The sequence below is a fragment of the Pseudopipra pipra genome, chromosome 9, assembly GCF_036250125.1.
Source record: "Pseudopipra pipra isolate bDixPip1 chromosome 9, bDixPip1.hap1, whole genome shotgun sequence".
NCBI classification, from domain to species: Eukaryota; Metazoa; Chordata; class Aves; order Passeriformes; family Pipridae; genus Pseudopipra; species Pseudopipra pipra.
In genome coordinates this window covers 5,506,444-5,526,843 of record NC_087557.1, presented here as the reverse complement: position 1 = coordinate 5,526,843, position 20,400 = coordinate 5,506,444, and the positions used below count along the sequence as shown (strand labels likewise).

Genomic DNA, 20,400 nt, shown 5'->3' with positions numbered 1-20,400 from the left:
GGCAGGAACTCCAGGAGACTCCCAAGGCAGGGGATTTGGGAGCGCATCTCACACCCACCTTTGCTCGACAGGGGCCTCAGAGTTGTCAGCACCAGCACATGGAGTTTTGACTCGACTGTGGTCACCTCCTGCTGACCCACTGCATCTACCACAGTGGTGGAAGGAGCCTGTGGATATTACAAGCTCTTTCTCATCGCTACAGTCCTCCTCCAGGTCCGACTCATTGCACTTATGAACAGAAACACAGCACCCCTACAGCAACCAAGTGAGAGGCACGTGAAACCCCCCCAAACTATCTCCTACAGCACCTGGTACTGCTGCTACCAGCAACACAACACAGGGGACAAGGAAATACAAAGCCACCACCTCTTAACAAGCAAGAAGGTCTCCACTTTGCCTCTCAAGCAGAGAAAATGCCTCTGTGAAAACACAGGCCGTTTGCAGGGTCAGGAAGGACGGTCACTAGTGATGGGAGCGAGCATTGCAAAGGGTTGACAGGGACAGGCAGGCTCTGGTCCCTGCCCGCAGCACACACTGCAGCCTGCAGTGGACACAAGCTGCACAAATGCACAGCTCCCTTCACAGCCACTGCCCTGCCACAGCACGGCGGGGAGAGCCGACACGCCAGGAAGCACTCGGATCAGGTAATGGAGGGTGTAGGAGACTCGTGAGAGGATTCCTGTGAGTCAGCCGAGCTGGCCAGGGCCCAGATCAGCCAGCTCTGCAAAATCAGCAAACAAAAGAGGGCAAAACCTGGACCACCCCAGTCCCTTCCTGCTGCCTCCAAGATGACCTCCGTGAGTGTGGGCTTGAGGAGAGCAGCCACGGACATGTGGAATGCTACAGGACATGTGGAATGCTACAGCCCCGGCTGGGGATGGAGACTCAACCTGCCATGCCTTGGGGCAACGAGCTGGTCGCCACAGTTCCCCAGGGAACACAGAGAACACAGTCCTGGGACTCACTGAGCAATTTGGTTTCTCCTCTGCCAACACAGGAGACAACACTGCCCTTAACATTGCTTGTTTAAGCCATGAGCAGTCTCTCTCCACATGTAAGCTGAACCCAGGAGATTCTCCTCTCACCACAGCTTCCAGGGCACTTCCAGGATTTAAGGACCAAATGTAAATGCTCCTTTGAAAGTCCTTTTCTGACAGCAGTGTTTCCCCTCCCTGCCCAGCTTCGCCAGCCTGGACATGCTGCCCCAGCACAGGGAGGTCTCCACCACTAAACCCCACTCCCCTGCCTCCTCAGTGGGGTACCACCCACCACCCTGCGAGGAGCCCTGCAGCCAGGTGAGATAGAAGATCAAGCCAAGACCAAACTAAGCTGCCTTTCTTGGTGAGATGGAAGACCAAGGCAGGGCAACACAGCCCTTAGAAACAGATGGGGTCCAGGACTGTGCTCCCCCTCCCATTCCAATAGAGAGGCGATGCAGGCAGACCAGCAGCCTACATCCCTCTGATCCATAACAGCCCATAGCCCTTCCTTCCCCTGCTCCCGACGGGAGGCACACCCAGTGCTAAACATTGAGGCTAACTCCATCCGGTCCTTCTTCCCTATGTCTATTGTCGCTAAAAATTTATCTGGTTTCTGCCAAAAAAAAAAAAAAACAACTCCCCCCAAAAAAACCTCTGCACCTCCCTTCTGCCCTTCAAAGTAAAAGCAGCTCTGCTCTTTTCCCCAGGGAGGGAGTGATGAGTTTAAACATGAGTCCCCCATCCACCCAGCACTGCTCCACTCCTCCTCCTCCTCCTCCAAGGACTTTCACACAGCCCTGTCCCGTCAGCCTGTCTGTGGCATTTGATTCCTGTCTGTCACTAAGTGATGAGGACAAAGGGTGAGGAGTCAGGAAAAGGTCTGAGCTACTTTGTTCATCGTCTGGATACGAACTTTGGATGAACTCCGTGGGGAAAGAGAAAAGCCGCATGGAGCGGGACACACCGTGCATAGCACTCTCTCTCCTCAAAAAAAAAAAAAAAAAAGAAAAAAAAAAAGAAAAGGGAGGCTTGAACAAGGGGAAGGGGTGGGAGGGAAAGGGAGAGGAGAGCATTCCCCATCCCCATGGCGGCAGGCAATCCTGAGAGCTCCCTGCTCCGAGGAGACAGAAGGATATTCAAACCGCCTTCCCAGGAGGCATGTTCAATAAAGCAGGATGCCAACGCAGCCTTTTCTCAAACAAATCTGTTAGCAGCGGGCCAGGGGCCAGCCACAAGGGCTTGCTTTTTAAAGCAACCAAATGGGAATTTCCTAATAAAATAAAATTTTTTAAGAAGTCCCACCGTGGCACGGGTAAAGGGAAGCTTGCTGGCAGCCACAAGAAGTAGTTTACGCACAGACCTCTCTGGAAACATGGGAACATGAAATACAGCACAGGACAGGAAGATCTGGGATGCATCCAGAGCATGGGCACTGCAGTACCCCTGTGCTCCCCTGGCACCCTCCTGAACCAGCTCAGGGAGATGACTGCCCACGGCGCAGTCACGTATGGGGTGAAGGTTTGCAACCACAATTTCTGCTGCTCTGAGCAAGGGAGGAGGCTCACACTGCACTGGAACAGAGGTGATTCCCCTCGTGCCGATCTCAGGCACCTGGAAAAGCCACCACCGGGCATGCTTCGCTCCTTTGCTTCACTCCATTTTTCAGAGCAAAGCCAAAACAGTTTGCAACTGAAAAGCCCTGTGGTAGTCTTGCAAACATTAAGTAAATCAGCCCCCTCAGGGCAGCAAAGCCACCACAAAGCCACCACATTCACTTTCTACTGAATGGCTCTTGTTGTACAGGTAGGATGCCTGCCCTGGAATGGGACAGTCTCCACTGAGGATTATCCATTGGAAGAGCCTCGGCACAGGACGTGTCAAGTCACACAGGAAAATGAGATTGCAACTCTGTGAACAACTCTGCAGCGTTCTCAAGAGACTTGCTGGGTGCTGGAGCTGAAGGGTGCATCAGACAAACCACCCCACTATGCTGCACCAGCATCACCCTCCGAACACAGGAAGGGACCCACAGCTCCACAGGTCTACTGGGAACACCTCCTCTGCCACCTTGGAAGTTTTTACCCAAGGCATGAGCAGTTGGGAATTTGAGGGTCATACTGGAGGCTGCCCACCACCAGCTTTACCAGCACATCCCAGTGAACTTACTCTCCAGGATGGGGAGTCCTAAATAAGACAGAGATTAAGTGGGTTACAAAACCCAGGAGACCACCTGAAAGCAATATATCAGAACACGCTGGAGGTTACCCCGGATCCCTTGTCTCTCTACTAAACACCAGCAAATACAAAACCAGCTCTGTGCAAGAAAGCTCTGGGACATGACCAGAGCAGCCCTGCATGTTGCAGCAGCCCAGCTGCAAAAGGCAGTGGTGAGATCTCCCCAACCACGCACACAGCAACAGACAAGGTGCACATTCCCTTTCAACTGGGAGAAAGAAACTTCACCCTTGAGTGGCACAGGAGACTTGGAGCTGCAGAGATGGTCATGGGAGCCACTAATCCCAGCTCCAGTCTGGCCCCTCTGCTTGGGAGGGTTGCCACCAGAACTCTTTAAAGTGGAACGGATCAAAGGCTCAGCTTCACTGACCCACAGTTATGCACGGCCTCAGCCTTCCCGAGATCCACCTGCTCTGCACCAAGACAATGACCAGGGTAAAAAAGAAAGGAAAGGGGGAAGGAAGCATATTTGTGCAGGGAACCAGTTAATCTGTGGAGGCTGGGAAAGCAGTGTCCTCCCTTGCAGCCACCACCACGTCCCAAAGGAGCACATGTTAGGAGGTAACTCAAGCATCTCGAAAGCATTGCCCAAGACCTCTGATGGAGAAACTCTGATCGCCTCCAAGAACGGCCAGTCCCTGGGGACTGCCTCTAAAGTACACAGCAGAGCGTGCCAGGGCAAATTGACTCTGCAGAGAAAGTCTCAGCCCATTTGGAGGAGTTTGTTCCACTCCTCGCTTCAGAAAGTCCAAAAAGTTCATCTGGCAGTGGGAGGGACCTGTCCCCAGCAGCCCAGCCAAGGCAGCCTGGCTAAAAGCAACAAGCTCCAGACAGGGAGAAACAGACAGAAGAACGGAAAAAAATGGACAGGATGTTGGCTGGATTGGCCAGTAATCCCATTTGTAAGAGGTGGGAGCTTCGGAAGGAGATGCTGGTGCTGCTGGATCCAGGGCTGTTTTGAGAACAGCAAGTAAGAGGAACAGAGAAAAAGAGAGGAGGCTGGGGGAAGAGAAGGTAAAAGAAAACAAATCTGCTTTATTATTGCTTGAAACCCAAGGAGACTGATTAAAGCAAACATCCCCCCTGCCCCTTCCAAAGGGTTGTCTCGTCTGCTTCCTAAATCTGATTCCCATTTGTCTCTATATGGTTCTCATTTGTTCTTCATTTAGGTCTCCTCCATGCTCCTTGCCGAGTCTAAGACAGCCCTCTGGAGAGCCATCAGGATGGGCTTCCCCCAGGAACCTGCAAGGGCAATCACTGACCAGGGTCAGACCCAGCACCACTGCCTGTGTAGAGGGAGGAGATGCAGCAAGAGGAAGGCAGCAGGCTGCAACTACACACAATGTGCAAGAGGCCAGGGAGATCCTTGGAAGGAGCTGCCAGAGAGAAGAGAGCATCACTACCCAAAGGTGCTGATGGGAGCCTGGGTGCCTCTGGGGTAGCATTCCCAAAGGGTGAAGCAAACCAATTAAAAAAGAGCAAAAGGAACCAGGAAGAGGGGATGCAGCATGAGCACAGACCCACCGCATGAGCAGTTTCCCTCCTTGTCAGCAGACGGCCTTCTGATTAAACAGGAGCTTAAAAATTACCCTAATGGAGCTCCTTTCAAACACAAACCGCAGGGACCTCTCCTAATTGCACAGCTCCTTTCTCAGTCACAGCCCATGCAGGATAAAGCAGGTCCATACGCCGCCCTTGCCCACAGCGTCTGCCTCGGCACGCGGGACCGGCATGCGGGACCGGCACACTCCCCCAGCCGTGCCCGCTGCTCCCACCCAGGCACTGGGGCTGGAAGCACTCTGTCATTACAACCCTCACCTTCTGCCCTGGCCCCTGGCTGTTGGATGCCCCCGGGACCACTGCCTTTGCCAAAGGATGTATCCAAGCCCTGACCAAACATGGCAGAAAAAGGGAAATAAAAATCCGTCCTTCTACCCATGTGGACTTTGCCACCTGCCTCAGGTGCATGGAAAGACCAGAGACTTCCCCTACCACCACCCTTTGCTGTGTCTCATCTCCTTCCATATTGCTTGTGGGTTTTTCCATTGTAAACAATCCCCATCTGCCCTTGGGATAGTCTCCCTAAACCTCCAGTCATGCCATTGTGCTGCTGCATATGCCATTCTACCCCCAAGAGCCCACAGGTCAGGACCCCACAACTTTCTAGACCTGGATGCAAAAGAGCCATTTCTAAAGAGAACTCCCACCCTGGGCTGTGCACCTCCCAGCCATGCACTGCAAACCTATCCAAGTGGAAATACAGCCCCCTCTGCCACAGTAAAAACAAACCAGGCACCTGCTGCCCAACCAACTCATCCACCACAAGAGGATACAGGGCAGGGTCTGAACTCTCCAGAGCCAGGGCCAACCCTGCATACACCCAACATCAGAGCAGGTCTAGAGGGTTGTGCAGGTATCGTTGTGCTACACTACACCATTGTCACCCTCCTGCTTGCTGCCTCCGCAGAGCACACAGTACCCACCAGCTGCTCTCCCTGTTCCCTCCTGCCCATAAGGAAAGCAGAGACCCCTGACCTTCTCCAACACATCCCCCCAGCCTGGCCGCAGCTTAAGCAGCCCAGGTGTGCAAATGTTACCCAATGCCCTCGCCAGGCAGAAAGTAAATTCCACCAAACGGGGGAAATGCCAGCCGCAGTCAGACACTGGGATGTGCAAATAGCAGCCGGGGACCTTCGGGAGAGGAACAGCCTGGGCCCAGGCGTTCCTACCGATAATCCTTCTCAGGATGCCTCCTCCAGCAGCTCCTGTGGCAGAGGAAGGATGCTAATTTGACTATTTGAGGGAGCGGAAAAAAAAAAAAATAAATTAAACGTTTGCTATTGCGCTAAATGACCTTTTCAGCCACTTGGGGACAGAATTGCACCGGGGCTTTGGAGTGAGCTACAGCGGGCACTGCTCGCTCCCTGCTCCCATGCTGGATGCTTTGCGCCTCCAGATGCATTTAAGAGGTCCATGCCCCCCAGCCACCTCTGACCACGCAGCAACAGAGCTGAAAAACAGCTTCTTTAGAAAAAAAATCTGCTCATAGCAGGGAGGAAGAAGTGGTCTGCTAAGAGTTCGCTGAGCAAAGCACTCCAGACGGTTTCATTTCACATCGCCGAAAGCGTAAATCAGGGAATTGCTCCTTGGGTTCTTCTCCATTAGCAAAGTATATTGCAACTCCCCTTCCCACCACCGATACCGATCGACACTTCACATCTGCTGACCAGATCTAACAGCCAGGATTTTCCAGGGGAATAATACATTTGCTGAAAACACCATTCCTGCCACCTGCTCCCCCCAAACACGCAACCGCTCCGGGAGCAGGCTCCTCGCTCTCGGCGGGCACACGCGCAGCACGGCGCTGCAGCCAGAAGCTTCACGAATTCACATGAGAAATAAATAGGTGACCCCTTCAAAGCAAGGGTCATAAACCCTTCAAAACACACCTTCAACCAGTGGAGCATGTCCCACCGCCTGCAACTTCCCTGCCCATGGACAAACACCCTTCTGGAAAGCACAAGCTTCACACAAAACATACGGGAGAGGCTGTGTCCTGTGCTATCACGTCAGGATTGATGGCTGCAACTCTGTCCAACTCGTTTCTTTTACCATGTAAACTGTGCCTTTTGTCTAGAGATTTGCAATAATCAGAGTATTGCAAATTCACCGTGTTATTGCAATATTTGAAATATTTTTGCAGTTTCTTGCAATATTGCAATTAATCATTTTATTGAAAATTCTTGCAATATTGTTGCAATTAATATATTATTGCAATAATAATTTTGCATATAAGCATCCTCCTCCCAAACAAAAAAAAAAAGACTAAGTTAAAACACTTGCAACCTTTTAAAATTAGAGACTTAAGAGTTAAAAGCCAAATTCACAGCTTCAAGCCAGAAGACCAATTCATCCAGAGGCTGCCGGTACTGTATCATTCGTAATGTTTCACCAAAGAATCACTGCACAGGGGAAAAATAAGAAAAAAAAAAGTATGTGTGTAAACAAGCAAAGGTACACCCACAAGCAGCTTGGGTTTTGAAACATTAATGTTGAAATTAGAAAGGCACATTTCGGAGAGTTATGGGCAGATTCACTTTCAGTTTGGCTCCAGCCTTTAAATATCAAATGTCAAAGGAAACAACTGCACTGAGTTAACAGAGAAAACTCCCCGTGCTGCGGAGACACATCCGGGATCGGGACCACTGGAGTTGGGAAAGGAGCAGGGACCAGCAGTGAACACTTTGCAACTGGAAGGGTATTTTTGCTGGGTAACCTGCCACTGCTAATTCTGCTAATCGACATCACACTGGAATTTGAAAATGTTATCCAACCAGGAGAGAAACTTGATTTTCCTCTTCTGATAACAAGGATGGGCAGGCCAGCCAGGCTGGGTGAAACCAAAAATGGGACATGGAAACGATGAACTGAGTTTCTGGGCTTGCACTCAGGTGAGAAACAAAAATCCAGCCACCAGCACTTAAGCAGGCTGATCCCACTTGCAAAGGCAGCTCCGCTCGTTTTGCAACAAGGCTGAAGTAAAATGGCAAAGTTATCATTTCAGATTAGAGCAGCTCCTCACAGCACCGACTTTCCACTGGGGGGAAATGGGGGCTTTCCATTTATCAGTATATTTAAAAAAAAAACAAAAGGGGGGGTGGGGGTTAGAAACAGCACATCAGCTTAGGGCAAGCAAAAAAAGCTATTTTGGGTAAGGCTTCTCCTATAAATAAAAGGCTGGGCAGGGAGAGAACAGTGACAATGGACTGCTCGCTCAAGGTGTCAGAGGGGATTTCTGTTATCTGTGCTGGCGACCTCCCCAAAACACAGCAACAGCACATTGCTCCTCAGCAGGCACAGCTTCCCCAGCAGCCAAACCCTCCATCGGGCTGCCCCTTCTCCTGCTGCCTTGCCTTGAACCACCAGGAAGAGGAGCCAGTAAAAGTGTCTTTCTGTCCCAGCTTAAAAATGCAAATATAAATAAATATATATATATATTTATACATTTTATGTATATATACATACATACACACACATAGGGGCAGGGCTCACAAGGCCAAGAGATACAAATATTCCTTTCTCTTTTTACTAACTGACACATTGCAAACAAATAATTCCAGCCCAAGCTATTCCCAGCACCGAGAGGAAGCATCACCTGAATCCCTCCCCAGCCTGGCTGCTGGCCTGACAACACACATTAATGAATTCAGCCCACAGCCTCCTCAGGCCATGGGTTTCTGTAATTTATCCCGGTACTGCCCACCACACTTTATTATTTAGATCGCCGAGGGATGCAACACCTCCAAGGCAGTTTTGCCAACCACCCAGCCCACAAAACCATCGGTTTTGATTTCAAAGGGGGTTCCCAGCAGATGCTCCCCAAAGGCAACACTTCAAGAGGAGGGATTGCATGGAAAATCCCTGATGTTGACGCCTCTGGAGCACACTGTAGAGGTGATGGTGTGCAAAGCACCACCAAGCACCCAGCACACCCAAAAAGCCGGGTGTTTGCACAGCCCAGGCTCTAGCAGAGAGTGCAGACTTGGGGTGCCACCTAACTCCAGGCTGGCACTCCAAGAGCCAGGCACTACTCACAAACTGCTTCTCCCACCATGGGGAACACTCACCAGACTGACGGGATCGGGATCCGGTGGATGTTTGGGGAAAGCAAAGGACGCAGATTGAGGCTGGTTTATTAGATTACGGACAGCCCCATGCAAATAGGGCCATATTGATCCGGTCTGCAAACACCTGGCTGGGAATACAAGCAGCCCCTGAGTATACAGAAGCTGCTGGAGATTATTAACCAGATCCATTGCTGTAAATCACATTACCTCCTTCCAAACCCCGACCCAGCACTGAGTCCCCCTGTGCTAAGCGCTGTACAGGGCACATCCTTGCAGCACAGGGGAACATCACTTCTCCCTGACTGGCATGGAAAAGCCCAAAGATTCAGCCCAAAAGTGTGGAGCCTGGCAGGGGCATCCTGCTCTGGGGACCATGGAGACAGGTATGTACAGCCCACCTTCCCCACAGCAACTCCCAAAGCAAAGCATGTGTTACTAGGAGAAACTCTCTGTACAGGAAAACTGTCATGGGAATGGTAAAGCAGGAAGAAAAAAAAAAATTTTAAAATAATAAAAAGACGGAAAAAAGAAAATATAACATCTTCAGAGGCAAACTCACCCTCTGGTCCTACTGGCTACCTGGTATTTTGCATCAATTGCAAACCACCCCTGTAGTGCACAGGGCAAACAAAACAGGCTCTCCTGCCTCCCAGAGCACCCCAACTCCAAGCACAGGAAGGAAAAAAATCGTAGTAAAATGCTTCCCAGTAAATTTTCAAGAGATCATGAAACCCTTTGCAGAACTTCATTAGCAGAGAAGGCAGCAGCTCCTGGACTAGAGGAGGAACTGGGGAACGTGGTGCCAAACCAAAGGCAGGGAAGGAATCCTTGTCTTTCCTCCCTTCTCCCTGCCAAAATCCCCAGCTCTGATTCAGCAGAAGCACCAGCAGCAGCACAGCCTACTGTATCTCACTGCAAACAAACTCATTTGTGTTTAAACCACCACCCTACTCCCCTCAAGGATTGCTGCATGCAGTAATTTCCTTGTGACGGAAAAAAAAAAAAAAGCCATGATGAAATTGTCTCAGAGTTTCTCTGCGTTTTGTTTACAACCACTGCCCTCAAACCCAGGGCCAGCACGAGCCTGCTAACAGGAATAAATCTCGCATTTGAGAGCATTTAGAAAAGCTCTGCTCGCAGACAGTCAGCGCTCCGGGGGGGAAATCCCTCTGCAGGTCTCAAATAAGGGAACTTGAACCGTTTCTCCCAGGAGAAATTTAGGCCTGAAAGATCTTCCGAGTTTCTCGTTTGGAGCTACACGGCCCGATAACAAGATCTCTTTCCCTGGACTCACCCACAACACTGACTGCTGCCAAGATCACACAGAGGCAAAGGGAGATGGACTGGAGAGAGACCCGTGGCAGCAAGGAAGACACACAGAGGATGCTCTGGATAGCTGCTATTTATGCCCGCATCTGGCTAACATAGATATTTTTCCAGCATGCAATAATTGAATGTGAAGATCCCTTCTCCTCTGTGCCTTGTCTGGTGCTGTGAGCCAGCAGCACCCAAAGAGCGGGCAGCCAGCACCTCCCTGCCACCCTCCTTCCCTGGACAAATGCACCCAACAGCCACTGCTATCCAAAACCTGGGGAGGCCAGTGCAAGCACAGGCTAGGAAACTTGGGAGCGTGGGATCAAGGAGCACCCATCCCCCAGGAGCAAACAGACGGGGCAGGGAGCGATGGGACACAGCAGAGCCTCCAGGAGCATCCTCCTGCTTGCTGCAACCACAGCGAAGTTTACTCAACATCAGGCACCCACAAAAACCAAGCCTCGAAATAAAAGCAAACAGGTTTGCTCCTGTGCTCCCCAAACTGTGGGGATTTCCTCAAGAGCGGCAACGATGTGCCAGAGCCAGGCCTGGTTTCTCCACTCTGATAGCAGGGCTGAGGGGGAGGAGGTGGGAGGAAGAGCCCACTGCCAGCCCCATTCTTCCCACCTCCTCCCCTGGAGGATTGCAGGAGGCCAATTTTGATTAAACTAATTAAGCCCGCTCCGTTCAAAGAGCTCCAACCACATGCTACCAGGGGAGAGAAAGAAAATATGAAATTATAAAGAAAAAAAAAAGAAGTATCCCTGCAAGCACACTCCTCCAAAGCCATCCATTCCCAGCAGATCCCTGGTGGACAACACCACACTGGAAGAATAAAACCCAGAAAAAAGACTCGCTGCAGTGACAGGTCCAGCCCTGATGACCCTGCAGCTTGCAGCCACCAGGACCTACTGGAACATGGCCCCCTTTCCATCAGGGTGACTGGTTTCCATCCTCTCCCACCCAGTCCCAAAGGTGGCTGCTCCTCTGGCCGGAATACAGCCCTCCACCAAGCCAAGGTCTCCCAAACCATCCCTATCTTCCAGCCCCTTGCACATTCCCTCCCCTCCTTTCCCTTGAAGACATCAGCTTTCTGGAAGCAATTTAATTGGAGCTACAGAGAGGCTTCCTCAGGCAGTGTGGGTCGGCTGGAGGCCCCACTCTCCCAAAATGTTTCACTTCCCCCCAAGGCAGCCACACCAGGGACCCTGCAGACCCTTCCTGGCTGGGAGAGAGAAGCATCACTTTTGCCTTCAAAGCCTTTCAACTGGAAGAGGAAAAAAAAATAGTAATAACAAATATCAAAGCAAAGGCTTCCTCCCCTTTGAAGGGCAGGAGGGAGAGCAGCCAGGCAAGGGCTGGACCTGCCGAAAGGCGAGCAGGGGACCCCGATCCTGCGGGGTTGGAACATGAGCACTTTCTTTTCGTGATGAGCTTTCTCAGAAGCAGGATGATGCCTTAGGTGCAAGAATTGCATTGAAATTCAAATCGGGGTGTTGAACTCTCTCCTGTGCCTTGGGAAACCTCCTCCTCCGTGGAAACACAGAATAAGGAGGAGGGCAGGGTTTGATACCCCGGAGAAGGGCTTGGGGGGGGGAAGGAAAGCAAGCTGCCCCATCCTGCCCTGAGAAACACTTCAGCCAAGGGGTGCTGGGCTAGCCAATGTACCCTGCTTACAGCACCCCAAAACCACCAGTGCTGCACACACCATGCCTGTCCCTCTTCTGCCCGTGGTGGGATATTAGCTTGGGGGGTGGGGAAGAGAAGGGAGGGAGGGAGGAAGAAAAAGAAACCCCATATCGTAATTGCTATATTAAAGAGAAATAGCAGGCAAGAATAATAAGAGAGGTGTCAGAAGTGAAATACAGTAACAGACATTAAAAAAAAAAAAAAAAGACTACAGTTCTGCGATGGGGGTGTTAATTGAACACAGAGCTGGAGAGAACAAAGGGGTGTTAAGGAAGAAAAGAAGGGGAAAAATCCTACCTCCTCCAAAGATCTGATTTGAGTTAAGTTTGGTGAAGATAATGCACAAGGAAAGGTAGCTAAGAGGCACCTTATATAGCTATTTTGTTCTAAAATTAAAAGAAAAAAAAAAAGACACAACAAACCCATTATTCAACAACAATTGCACAGCTAATCAGTGCTGTCTATAAATATTCCACTTCGTAAATCCCCCCCTCCACTGGTGCTATGTACATTTTTCTTTTAATCCTGAATTCCTTCAACACAGAAGGGTGAGGAGGGTAAGAAAATAAAAATCGTGTGATTTCAAATAGAAAGTCAGGGTCTTTTTAAGAAGTAGAATTTGCCCGATGCCCTCACCTCCCCCAAATGAGCAGAGAAAGTGAAACGATGGGAAAAGCTCTTAAGGAGGAGGAATCAGATTAAATGGTCATATATCCTGTGCTCAGCCTCTCCCCGCCGGTCCCCGCCGAACGAGATGGGAGTTGGGAAAGGCTCACAGCTGAAATAGATGCTGCTGCATTTTGACAGCAGATATTTTCCAGTTTGCCATCCAAGGACCCCACGTCTGCGTACGCCTTGCCTGATTCTTCTGCTTAGCTATTCTGCTCATGCAGAGAACAGCTTAAAAAAAAAAAAACAACATACCAAGGGAGAGAAAAAAAACAAGGGGGGGAAAAAAAAAAGCCATAAAGACAGAGCCCCTACCCCTGCCTTCAAACTTTTTATAAATCAGCAATGCAATTTCCGATTTCAATCCCTATTGAAGGAGGAATCAATTGTATTTAGGACAACAATGCCTCCCATTTCCATAATTATTATTCCAAAAAGCCAGCCAGCCATTTGAAGGCAGTCCTGCCCCTTCCCTCGCAACAAAGCGACCAACAGCAAGTGAAAACACACCAAATGAACGCCGGCAACTTCGAGGTATATTTAAGCGGCAATTTTTTTTGCCCCCACGTACTCCCGCTCGGATCAAACCTCTCAACTTTCAATACTTTTAAACAGACATCACCCCAAAAGCAGCAATCTCCAGGATGCAGACAAAAGACAACTCACTGAGCTTTTTTTTTTTTTTTTTAATCATTATTATTTTTAAAAAGTGTTTATAAATCCTTTAAAATAACTGAAGAGCCCAAACGCAAAAGGGAACTCTTCGGCCAATGCAGACGACCTCTTTTTCCAAGAACTTTATGGACACTTTGGGTTTGCTCAAGACAAGGTTAACACTATGAAATATTAGCCATAATGTTGCGAGAGATGGTGGTAAAGTCTCCGTAAGGCTCTGGAGTCACTTAAATCAGGCGGCGGGGTAACTGAACGCACATTTCTGCACATCATAACGCCGGGGGGGAAGATGTACACGAGCACATTCAAACACCCACCAGTGACCACAAACAATCACCAGGATTTCAAACGCGGCACATGCAGAAATCTGGGAAGCTAAATGGAAAGTAGGAAGCAAGAAGAAGTTGCCTCAACTTTCACGCTGCTGCCCACAAGGAAGGGGTAAGCAAACGGAACCAGGCCGTACCCTCGGCCCCAGAAAAAACACAGGCGAACTTCCTCCTAGCATCGGGCCCACAAAGCAATAATTAAAAAAAATAATAATAAAAATAAACCAAAACCATCTGGCCGTTTGCTTCCTTACGAAGTGTGACTTTTGGGGATGCAGATGGGGGAGAGGGGGAGGAGGTCTTTGAATTTGCAAAGTGAAGGAATTCACTGTAAACATATCTGAGGGTAGATAAACAACACTCCAAAAGCCATCTTGAGTCAACCTCTTCGGAGACCTCCACAGCGCAGCCCCGTAGCCAAGTAACTCAGGCACAACAGCAACAAATAGCATTTCAAAAAAATGCAAGACAGCCCCAGTTCACACCTGAATATCCTGATTTCCAGCAGCATGCTTCGCCCTATACCATCTCTTTCCGTTTTCCTTAGCAGACAGGAATTATCCCACCTAGTCACTGTGGGTATGTGCAGCTCCTCATCCCTCCCCAGCTCGCCGGGACCTCACAGCATCCCCCAAGTCACCTGGATTTTCCCACCAAGTTTAGTCCCAACAGATTCCCCATCCCCTAACTTTGAGACTGCACTGATAGCAATGCCCAGCTGGGATTAAACAGCTCCCCTGACAAAAACTGTCCCTGCACAGGCAACGTACACAGCATCAAATACACATGGAAAAAAAGACAGGCAGACACGTTCTTTGACTCACACAAAATAAAGGAGAAAGAGGGGAAAAGGGAAAGGAACTTGGTGGCTCCTTTTTTTGTGGAGGCACACAGGGAAACACTACAAAACCCATAAAATCTATTTCTAGACAGACTGCCCCGTGTTACAGCAAACGAACTGTTCAGAGGTTCCCATACCAAACCCACTGCTTGATATCACAGGAACTCTGTAAGGAAGGACTCCTCGGGAAGGTCAGAGCCGGCCCTGCAGCTGTGAGGACTTCGGAGAGCCGAATGCCATCGGTAGGTGCTTTGTCTGGGCTACACACTGCACAAACAACGCTTAACAAAGGGGCCCCTTAGTCATTTTATATATATTGCAAGAGTCAAGTAATTGTATTTTCAATCAGCTGCTCATGCTAGGAGGTTTTATATATATATATTTAAGAAAGGGAAAAAAAAAAATAAGACCCAGTTCAGGCTTCTGAAAGCTGTTCCCCTTTTATGTGTAACTATCAATGTATATCAACTGGGTGTGCAATCATATTTATTGTCACTTTCATTCATGTCATGCCCTTGCTTATATGGCTTAGATATGAATTATTGACTGTTTCAGTCCTTGTTGTAAAGGGGGGACGGGGGGGGAGAAGTCAAGTACTTTGCAGCGTGCTAAAACAAGGCGGATAGATCGGCAGGGAAAAGCCCACGGATCAACTCTGGTCAGCTCAGAAAACCAAGAGCAGAGACGAACAATCCCTCCCCCCCCTCCAAAATTTCCATCGTTCCCCCCACTTTTTTTTTTTTCTATTAAAGAAAAAAAGAGAGATTCCAACAAATACATAAATAAGTGGTGCATGTTGCTAAATGTCCTTCCCTGAGCATCTGTTGTTTAAGATCACCCTTGATTGATGACTGCTATTTTTTAATTGTTGCTTTTAAAATTTAAATGCCCCCCTGGGATGTGTTATAAGTGTGTTAGTACATGGTAGGAGGTCTGGAAAGTGGGAAACAGCAGAACCAACGCTCTCATGCCATTAGCTTCTAAAGAAGCCTGAGAACACCCCATGCCATAAAACAACAGTACCCTAAAGTAACTAACAATCTAATATATTGCTTTCACTAAAGGCAACTGACAACTTGCTCTTACATGAGCTAGCCTGGATGATTGGCAGACAAGAGCATTTTAACCCCTTCTTAGAAAAAAAAAAAAGTAAACCTTTATGTTTACTCGAATACTGATGGCAATAAAACTGTACAATTTCATTTTGTTGGGGTTATTTCTCCCCCACACACTCTGCATCCAGATTTTGTTTTTTTTTTAAACAGTGCCATGTCCTAATGAAGAAACCAGAGCAAGACAGAAATTGCAAGGGGGTTGATTTTTTTTCTTCTCCACAGAAAAAGCAATAAATAAAGAAAGGCTATACAATAGAAATTAAACCACAGTATTTTCCCTTCCAGACACAAACCACATCACGCAAGTCCACTGCCCGAAGCATTAAAGACTGACAAGTTATTTCTCCCCACTTAAATACTCCTGCATGTGGGGGGGCGCAGGGGGGCACAAACTTGGTGGAATAAAACCCTCAAAGAGCAAAAAGAAAAATAATACAGAATCAACAGCATTGATTTCCTACCTGTTTTTTCTTTGATTTCACACAAGACATTAAAAAGCGCTGGCTTCATCCTGTGGCAGTTTAAAGCATGTTTCCTGGAGAGAAAAGAAAAGAGAGGAGGGTGAGGTTAGGATGTCACCACGAGGAACAACTTTCCAAATTCAGGCCGGCTGGTGTGTGCGTGCCAGAGGTGGGGGGGACAGGTTTGAGCCCCCTCAGCCCCAGTGCTGCAAACAGCCACCTACCCAACACAGGGGAGACGAATAACACTAATTTAGGAATGGCTTGAAAATCGCCTTTGCCACCGAGCAGCTCCCATGGCCAGCGGGAGCCAGGCGATCTCCACGCCGAAGCCAGGAGCTTTTGGGAGCCAAGCTGGCATCAACTGTCTTATTCAATACAGAGTGAGCACTGCACTCTCTCTGTCCCCCACCTCCGATATTACACCCAGCCATGTGCTTTATTAGGCTCGTTCTGTGAGGCAGAGGGAAAATAAACCCCCCCTTGCCCCAGCGCTGGAAACATCCTCTGCTTAGAGCTGTCAGTTCAGGGGATTTCAGCGCCCAACTTGGAGCACAGAAACGCACACGTATGGAACGAGAAACCCATTCCTCTACCTCCATGCCACTTACATCCAGCTTATTTGCAGGTGTTAAAATTTAATTCTTTACAATTGGGACAGTAAACACATTAAAAATCACAGCCGGCTGCTGTTGGGAAGGGGAGGGAATGCTGTTCAGCGCCGCTCTTTTTGACTGCTGTTATTTCAGAGCTGACCGTTCTCCTGTGGGTTTTGAGGAGAGACTTTTGGGGGGGGGGCAGGGTGGTTTTAATTGGGTGGTTTTAAAACCCACCAAGCACCCGCCGAGGCAAAGAAAAATATCATTTAATTTTTTCTCTCAAGCCACACGACCCTTTAGACAAGGGTTCAGTTGTATGAAGGGCTGTTGCTATCAGGCACCGGTTACGGGATTTCTGTTTACCAACCGAAATTACACGCGAAAGACGATGTGAACATCTGGCAAACATTCACACTACTTACCCCACCACCCACAACATGTTAAAAAGATTTATATATCTGATGAAGTCTCTCAAAGGTGTATACCCTCGCAGAACCACAGTGTTCCCTTATCAGCACACCCAGACGGGCGCAGACATTTGGGTATACGCAAATCACGTACATATGCTGTCGGGGCCCTCTTACAAATAATACTGGCACTTTGCATCTTCCCAAAACTTCATTAAAAAAAAAAAAAAAAAGAAAAAAAGGCAGCAGCAAAATAACCCCTGCAATAGTAGGGTGGAAGGAGGAAATGCAAAGCCAAATATTATTGATAAATACAGTATGTTTGTCAGCTCAGATATAAAAATATTTTTTACAGAAAGTACTGAGGAAGCAGCTGAAATAGACCAGCAAGGCAAACCCATAAAGCCTTCTCTTAGCTCAGTTTTAGTGATTTGATTAACTACACTAAATTATCCAGGCAGGAACACACATGATTCCTGCAACTTTCCAAAGAAAGATCCCCTCACTGCCCCGGGTCTGGCCGGGGAGAAAGTGAATGATTTCCTCCTCCTCACAGCTACTCTGCCCCTGCAAGAACATAAGAAAATAAGATCAGCCTCACAACAAGCCTTTTTAGTAAGCAGGAGCTTTACAGAAGCTGTGGAGGTGAGAAGGACGAAAGTTGTGGTTTGGGGGGTACTTTTACCCTTCTGGAAGTTCTTCATAAGCGAGTTTTGGGGCTGTGAGGAGCGTTTTTCCAGGAACAATGTATTCTAGCAATCTGCTCCAGCTCGGGGCATGAATACCAGGGGGAAGGACACCACACCGAGCAGCTCTGCAGCCCAGAAGAGATTTCAAGCATACCCCAGGCGATTCGGGGCAACTTTTTTGTTTTAATTCCTTCATTTGGGGATTTTTCCCCCCCTCCCTTAACTTTTGGTAGCGCTTTAGAAGGTGTGTATTAGGTTTGCACTCCCTGAAGCTCAGGGCAATTCAGATACCGGCTTTTACAGCCTTATTTTTCCTTTTTAAATACATCTGCAATTAAGAAGAAAAAAAAATAAAAAAGGCGAAGCGTCTACGAGCATCTTCCAAGCGCAGAAACACGGCCTTAAAAATAACACCACTACAGGGCCCTAGGAAAGAACATCATTAGCGGCCCTGAAAGCGGGGCAGCACTTCGTGGCTCTTTTGGAGGAGCCCGGAGCGGAGCCTCCCGCACGCCCAGCCTGCCCCAAACCACCATCGCCCTCCGCAATTATCCCCCAGCCCAAAAAGGCTGGGAAAAGCCAGGCCCAGTTCGGGATGGAGGAAGAAGAGGGGGGCTGCAGGCGCTGCGACCCCTCGATACCCCAACGAAGTTGGGGGTGGTGGGAGGGAGGAAACAGGAAATAAAAAGGATGGATATTAACCATTCTTTTCGCCTCCCTCCCCCCGTTTCTCAGCGGCAGGAGCAGCAGGACCCGGTCCCCCGGTGCGCCCCGCGGCCGGGCGCGCTCCCCCCGCCGCACAACAAAGGCCGGGCCGGGGCGCGGGGGAAACTTCCCGGCACCTGCCCCCCCGCGCTCCCCACCGCTCTCACCTGGCCTGCGCCTCGTCCAAACTCTGGTCCGTGATGGTCATGATCTGCTGTAAGATGTCTCCGATGTCCTGCTTCCTGCCTGCCTCCCCCTCCGCCCCGCCTGGTCCATCCTGCATGTGCTGGGACAGGCCCGGGTGCCCCGGCATCCCCACCCCGCTGTGCGTGTGCATCAGCCGCGGCTGGTCATCCATCGCCGGCCGCCGGCCCCGCTCCGCCGCCGCCTCCTGCCCTGGCTGCCGGGAGCGGCGCGGCTGGGCTGGCCGCCTGGCTCCTCGCTTTCTTTTCTTGCTCGCTTTCTTCTTCTTCTTTCCTCCCCCCCCTTCCTCCTCCTCCTCCTCCTCCTCCCCAGCCTCTTCCTCTTCGCTTTTTATTTATCCTTCACGCTGGCGCCCGGCTCCGCGGCGGGGAGGAAGAGGAGGAGGAGAAAAAAAATGAAGGAGGGGGGAGAGAAAAAAAAAAAAAAAGAGGGAGAAAAAAGAAAGGGGAAAAAATCCCTTTGGCTGCTGGAGGAGGAGGAGGAGGAGGAGGAGGGAGGAGGGAGGGAGGGAAGGAGGAGGGAGGGAGAGAGAAGGGGGGGGTTCCGGGGAAGGGAGGGGAAAACGGCGGCGACTCCAAAAGCAGGGCAGCTCAGCCCCGCGCCGGGGAGGCAGCGGGCGGGCCAGGGGCAGGGGCTGCGCCCGGGGAGGAGGAGGAGGCGGCGGCGGCGGCGGCGGCAGCAGCAGCGGTGGCCGCGGCGGGGCGGCCGCCCGCGATGGCAGCGCCGGAGCTGCCGCGGCCGGAGCGCGGCGGAGCCCCCGCGCAACCGGGGGAGGGCTCCAAACTTTCCCCCACCCTGGGGCCGCGCTCGGGGCTGGCTGGGCCCCCCCTGCGCCGGGCCTGCGCGCACCGCTCCGGCCCTCGCCGCCTGCTTTTGTTCGGCTCCGGACTCCTCAAACTGGCACGGAGGAGCCCGGGGGCGGGGGGAGGAAGGGGCAGCGGCGCCGCCCGCCCCCCCGGCCCCATTGGCGGCGGCGGCGGCGGGAGGGACGGCCCGCGGGCCGCGCCGCCCCCTGCGCGCCCGCCCGTCAATCTCCGGGTTCAGAGGTGGGACGGGGCCGCGCCCCGCCCGCGCCTTAAAGCGACCGAGCCCGAGCGAGCCCGGCGCTGCGGGGGGAAGGGGCGGCCCGGGCCGGGAATGGGGGCCCCCGCCGGCCGCCATGCGCTGCTCAGCCCCTGCTCGGGCCCCGGCCCGCGGTGCCCGCCGGTCAGAGCCGTGCCTCAGCCTGCCCGCCGCCCCTGGGGCTCACCGCGGCCCCCCGGCTGCTCCTAAGGCTCCTCTCTGCCCCCCACCTCCCCTCCTCCAGCCATCCCGCCTCCCCTCAGCCTTCTCCTGTCAGCCTTCCCGGCCTCCCCACAGCCTGCCTTCCCCCATTCCATCAGCCTTCCCCATCCCCTCGCCCCCCTGATGCCCCCCGGGCAGCCTCTGTGCCTCCCCGCTGCCCCCCAGCCGTCCATTTGGTTCTGACTCCCGACGCTGTCCCGACCTCTCCCAGGACGGAGCAGGGTCCCCCCCCTCTGCTGTAGCCACCAGGGAGATCCTTCCCACTCACCTCGGCCACTGATGTCTCCTCATGGTGCTGTTTCTCTCACTAAATCTTGGACCAGACGACCCGCTGTGGTCCCTTCTTACTTGACTGATTCTGCGGTTCTCTCCTTCCTCTTCCCTGACCCACGCAGAGCTTCCCCAAGCACATCACACAAGCCAGCGGTGCCACATCCCACACCTGATGGCCCCTCCCCTGCCCAAACAGTGCAGGAACAGCTGGCAGAGGGTCCCAAGGCCACCAAGACCACCATTCCAACCTACGTGTCACAGCACTCTGGAAAGAACAGACTTCCACAGCCCCTTTCTGCCTTCC

At 51.2% G+C, this 20,400-nt stretch overlaps 1 protein-coding gene across 3 annotated transcripts in view; it reads right to left on the bottom strand.

Moving 5' to 3' along the window:
- The window catches only part of PBX1 (PBX homeobox 1), a 126,932-nt gene extending 106,803 nt beyond the window's left edge, over positions 1 to 20,129 (bottom strand). Inside the window, exons 1-2 of one of the 3 annotated variants that reach the window (XM_064664283.1) lie at positions 20,092 to 20,129; positions 15,936 to 16,009 (exon numbers count right to left, since the gene is read on the bottom strand). In XM_064664283.1, the coding sequence (XP_064520353.1) occupies positions 15,936 to 16,009; positions 20,092 to 20,114 (97 nt within the window). In that variant the 5' untranslated portion in view covers positions 20,115 to 20,129. Of the gene's footprint in view, positions 1 to 15,935; positions 16,010 to 18,502; positions 19,461 to 20,091 lie in introns of those variants that run through there. The other 2 variants (XM_064664284.1, XM_064664282.1) reach the window with 2 other exon arrangements.
- Positions 20,130 to 20,400: the final 271 nt, after the last annotated feature.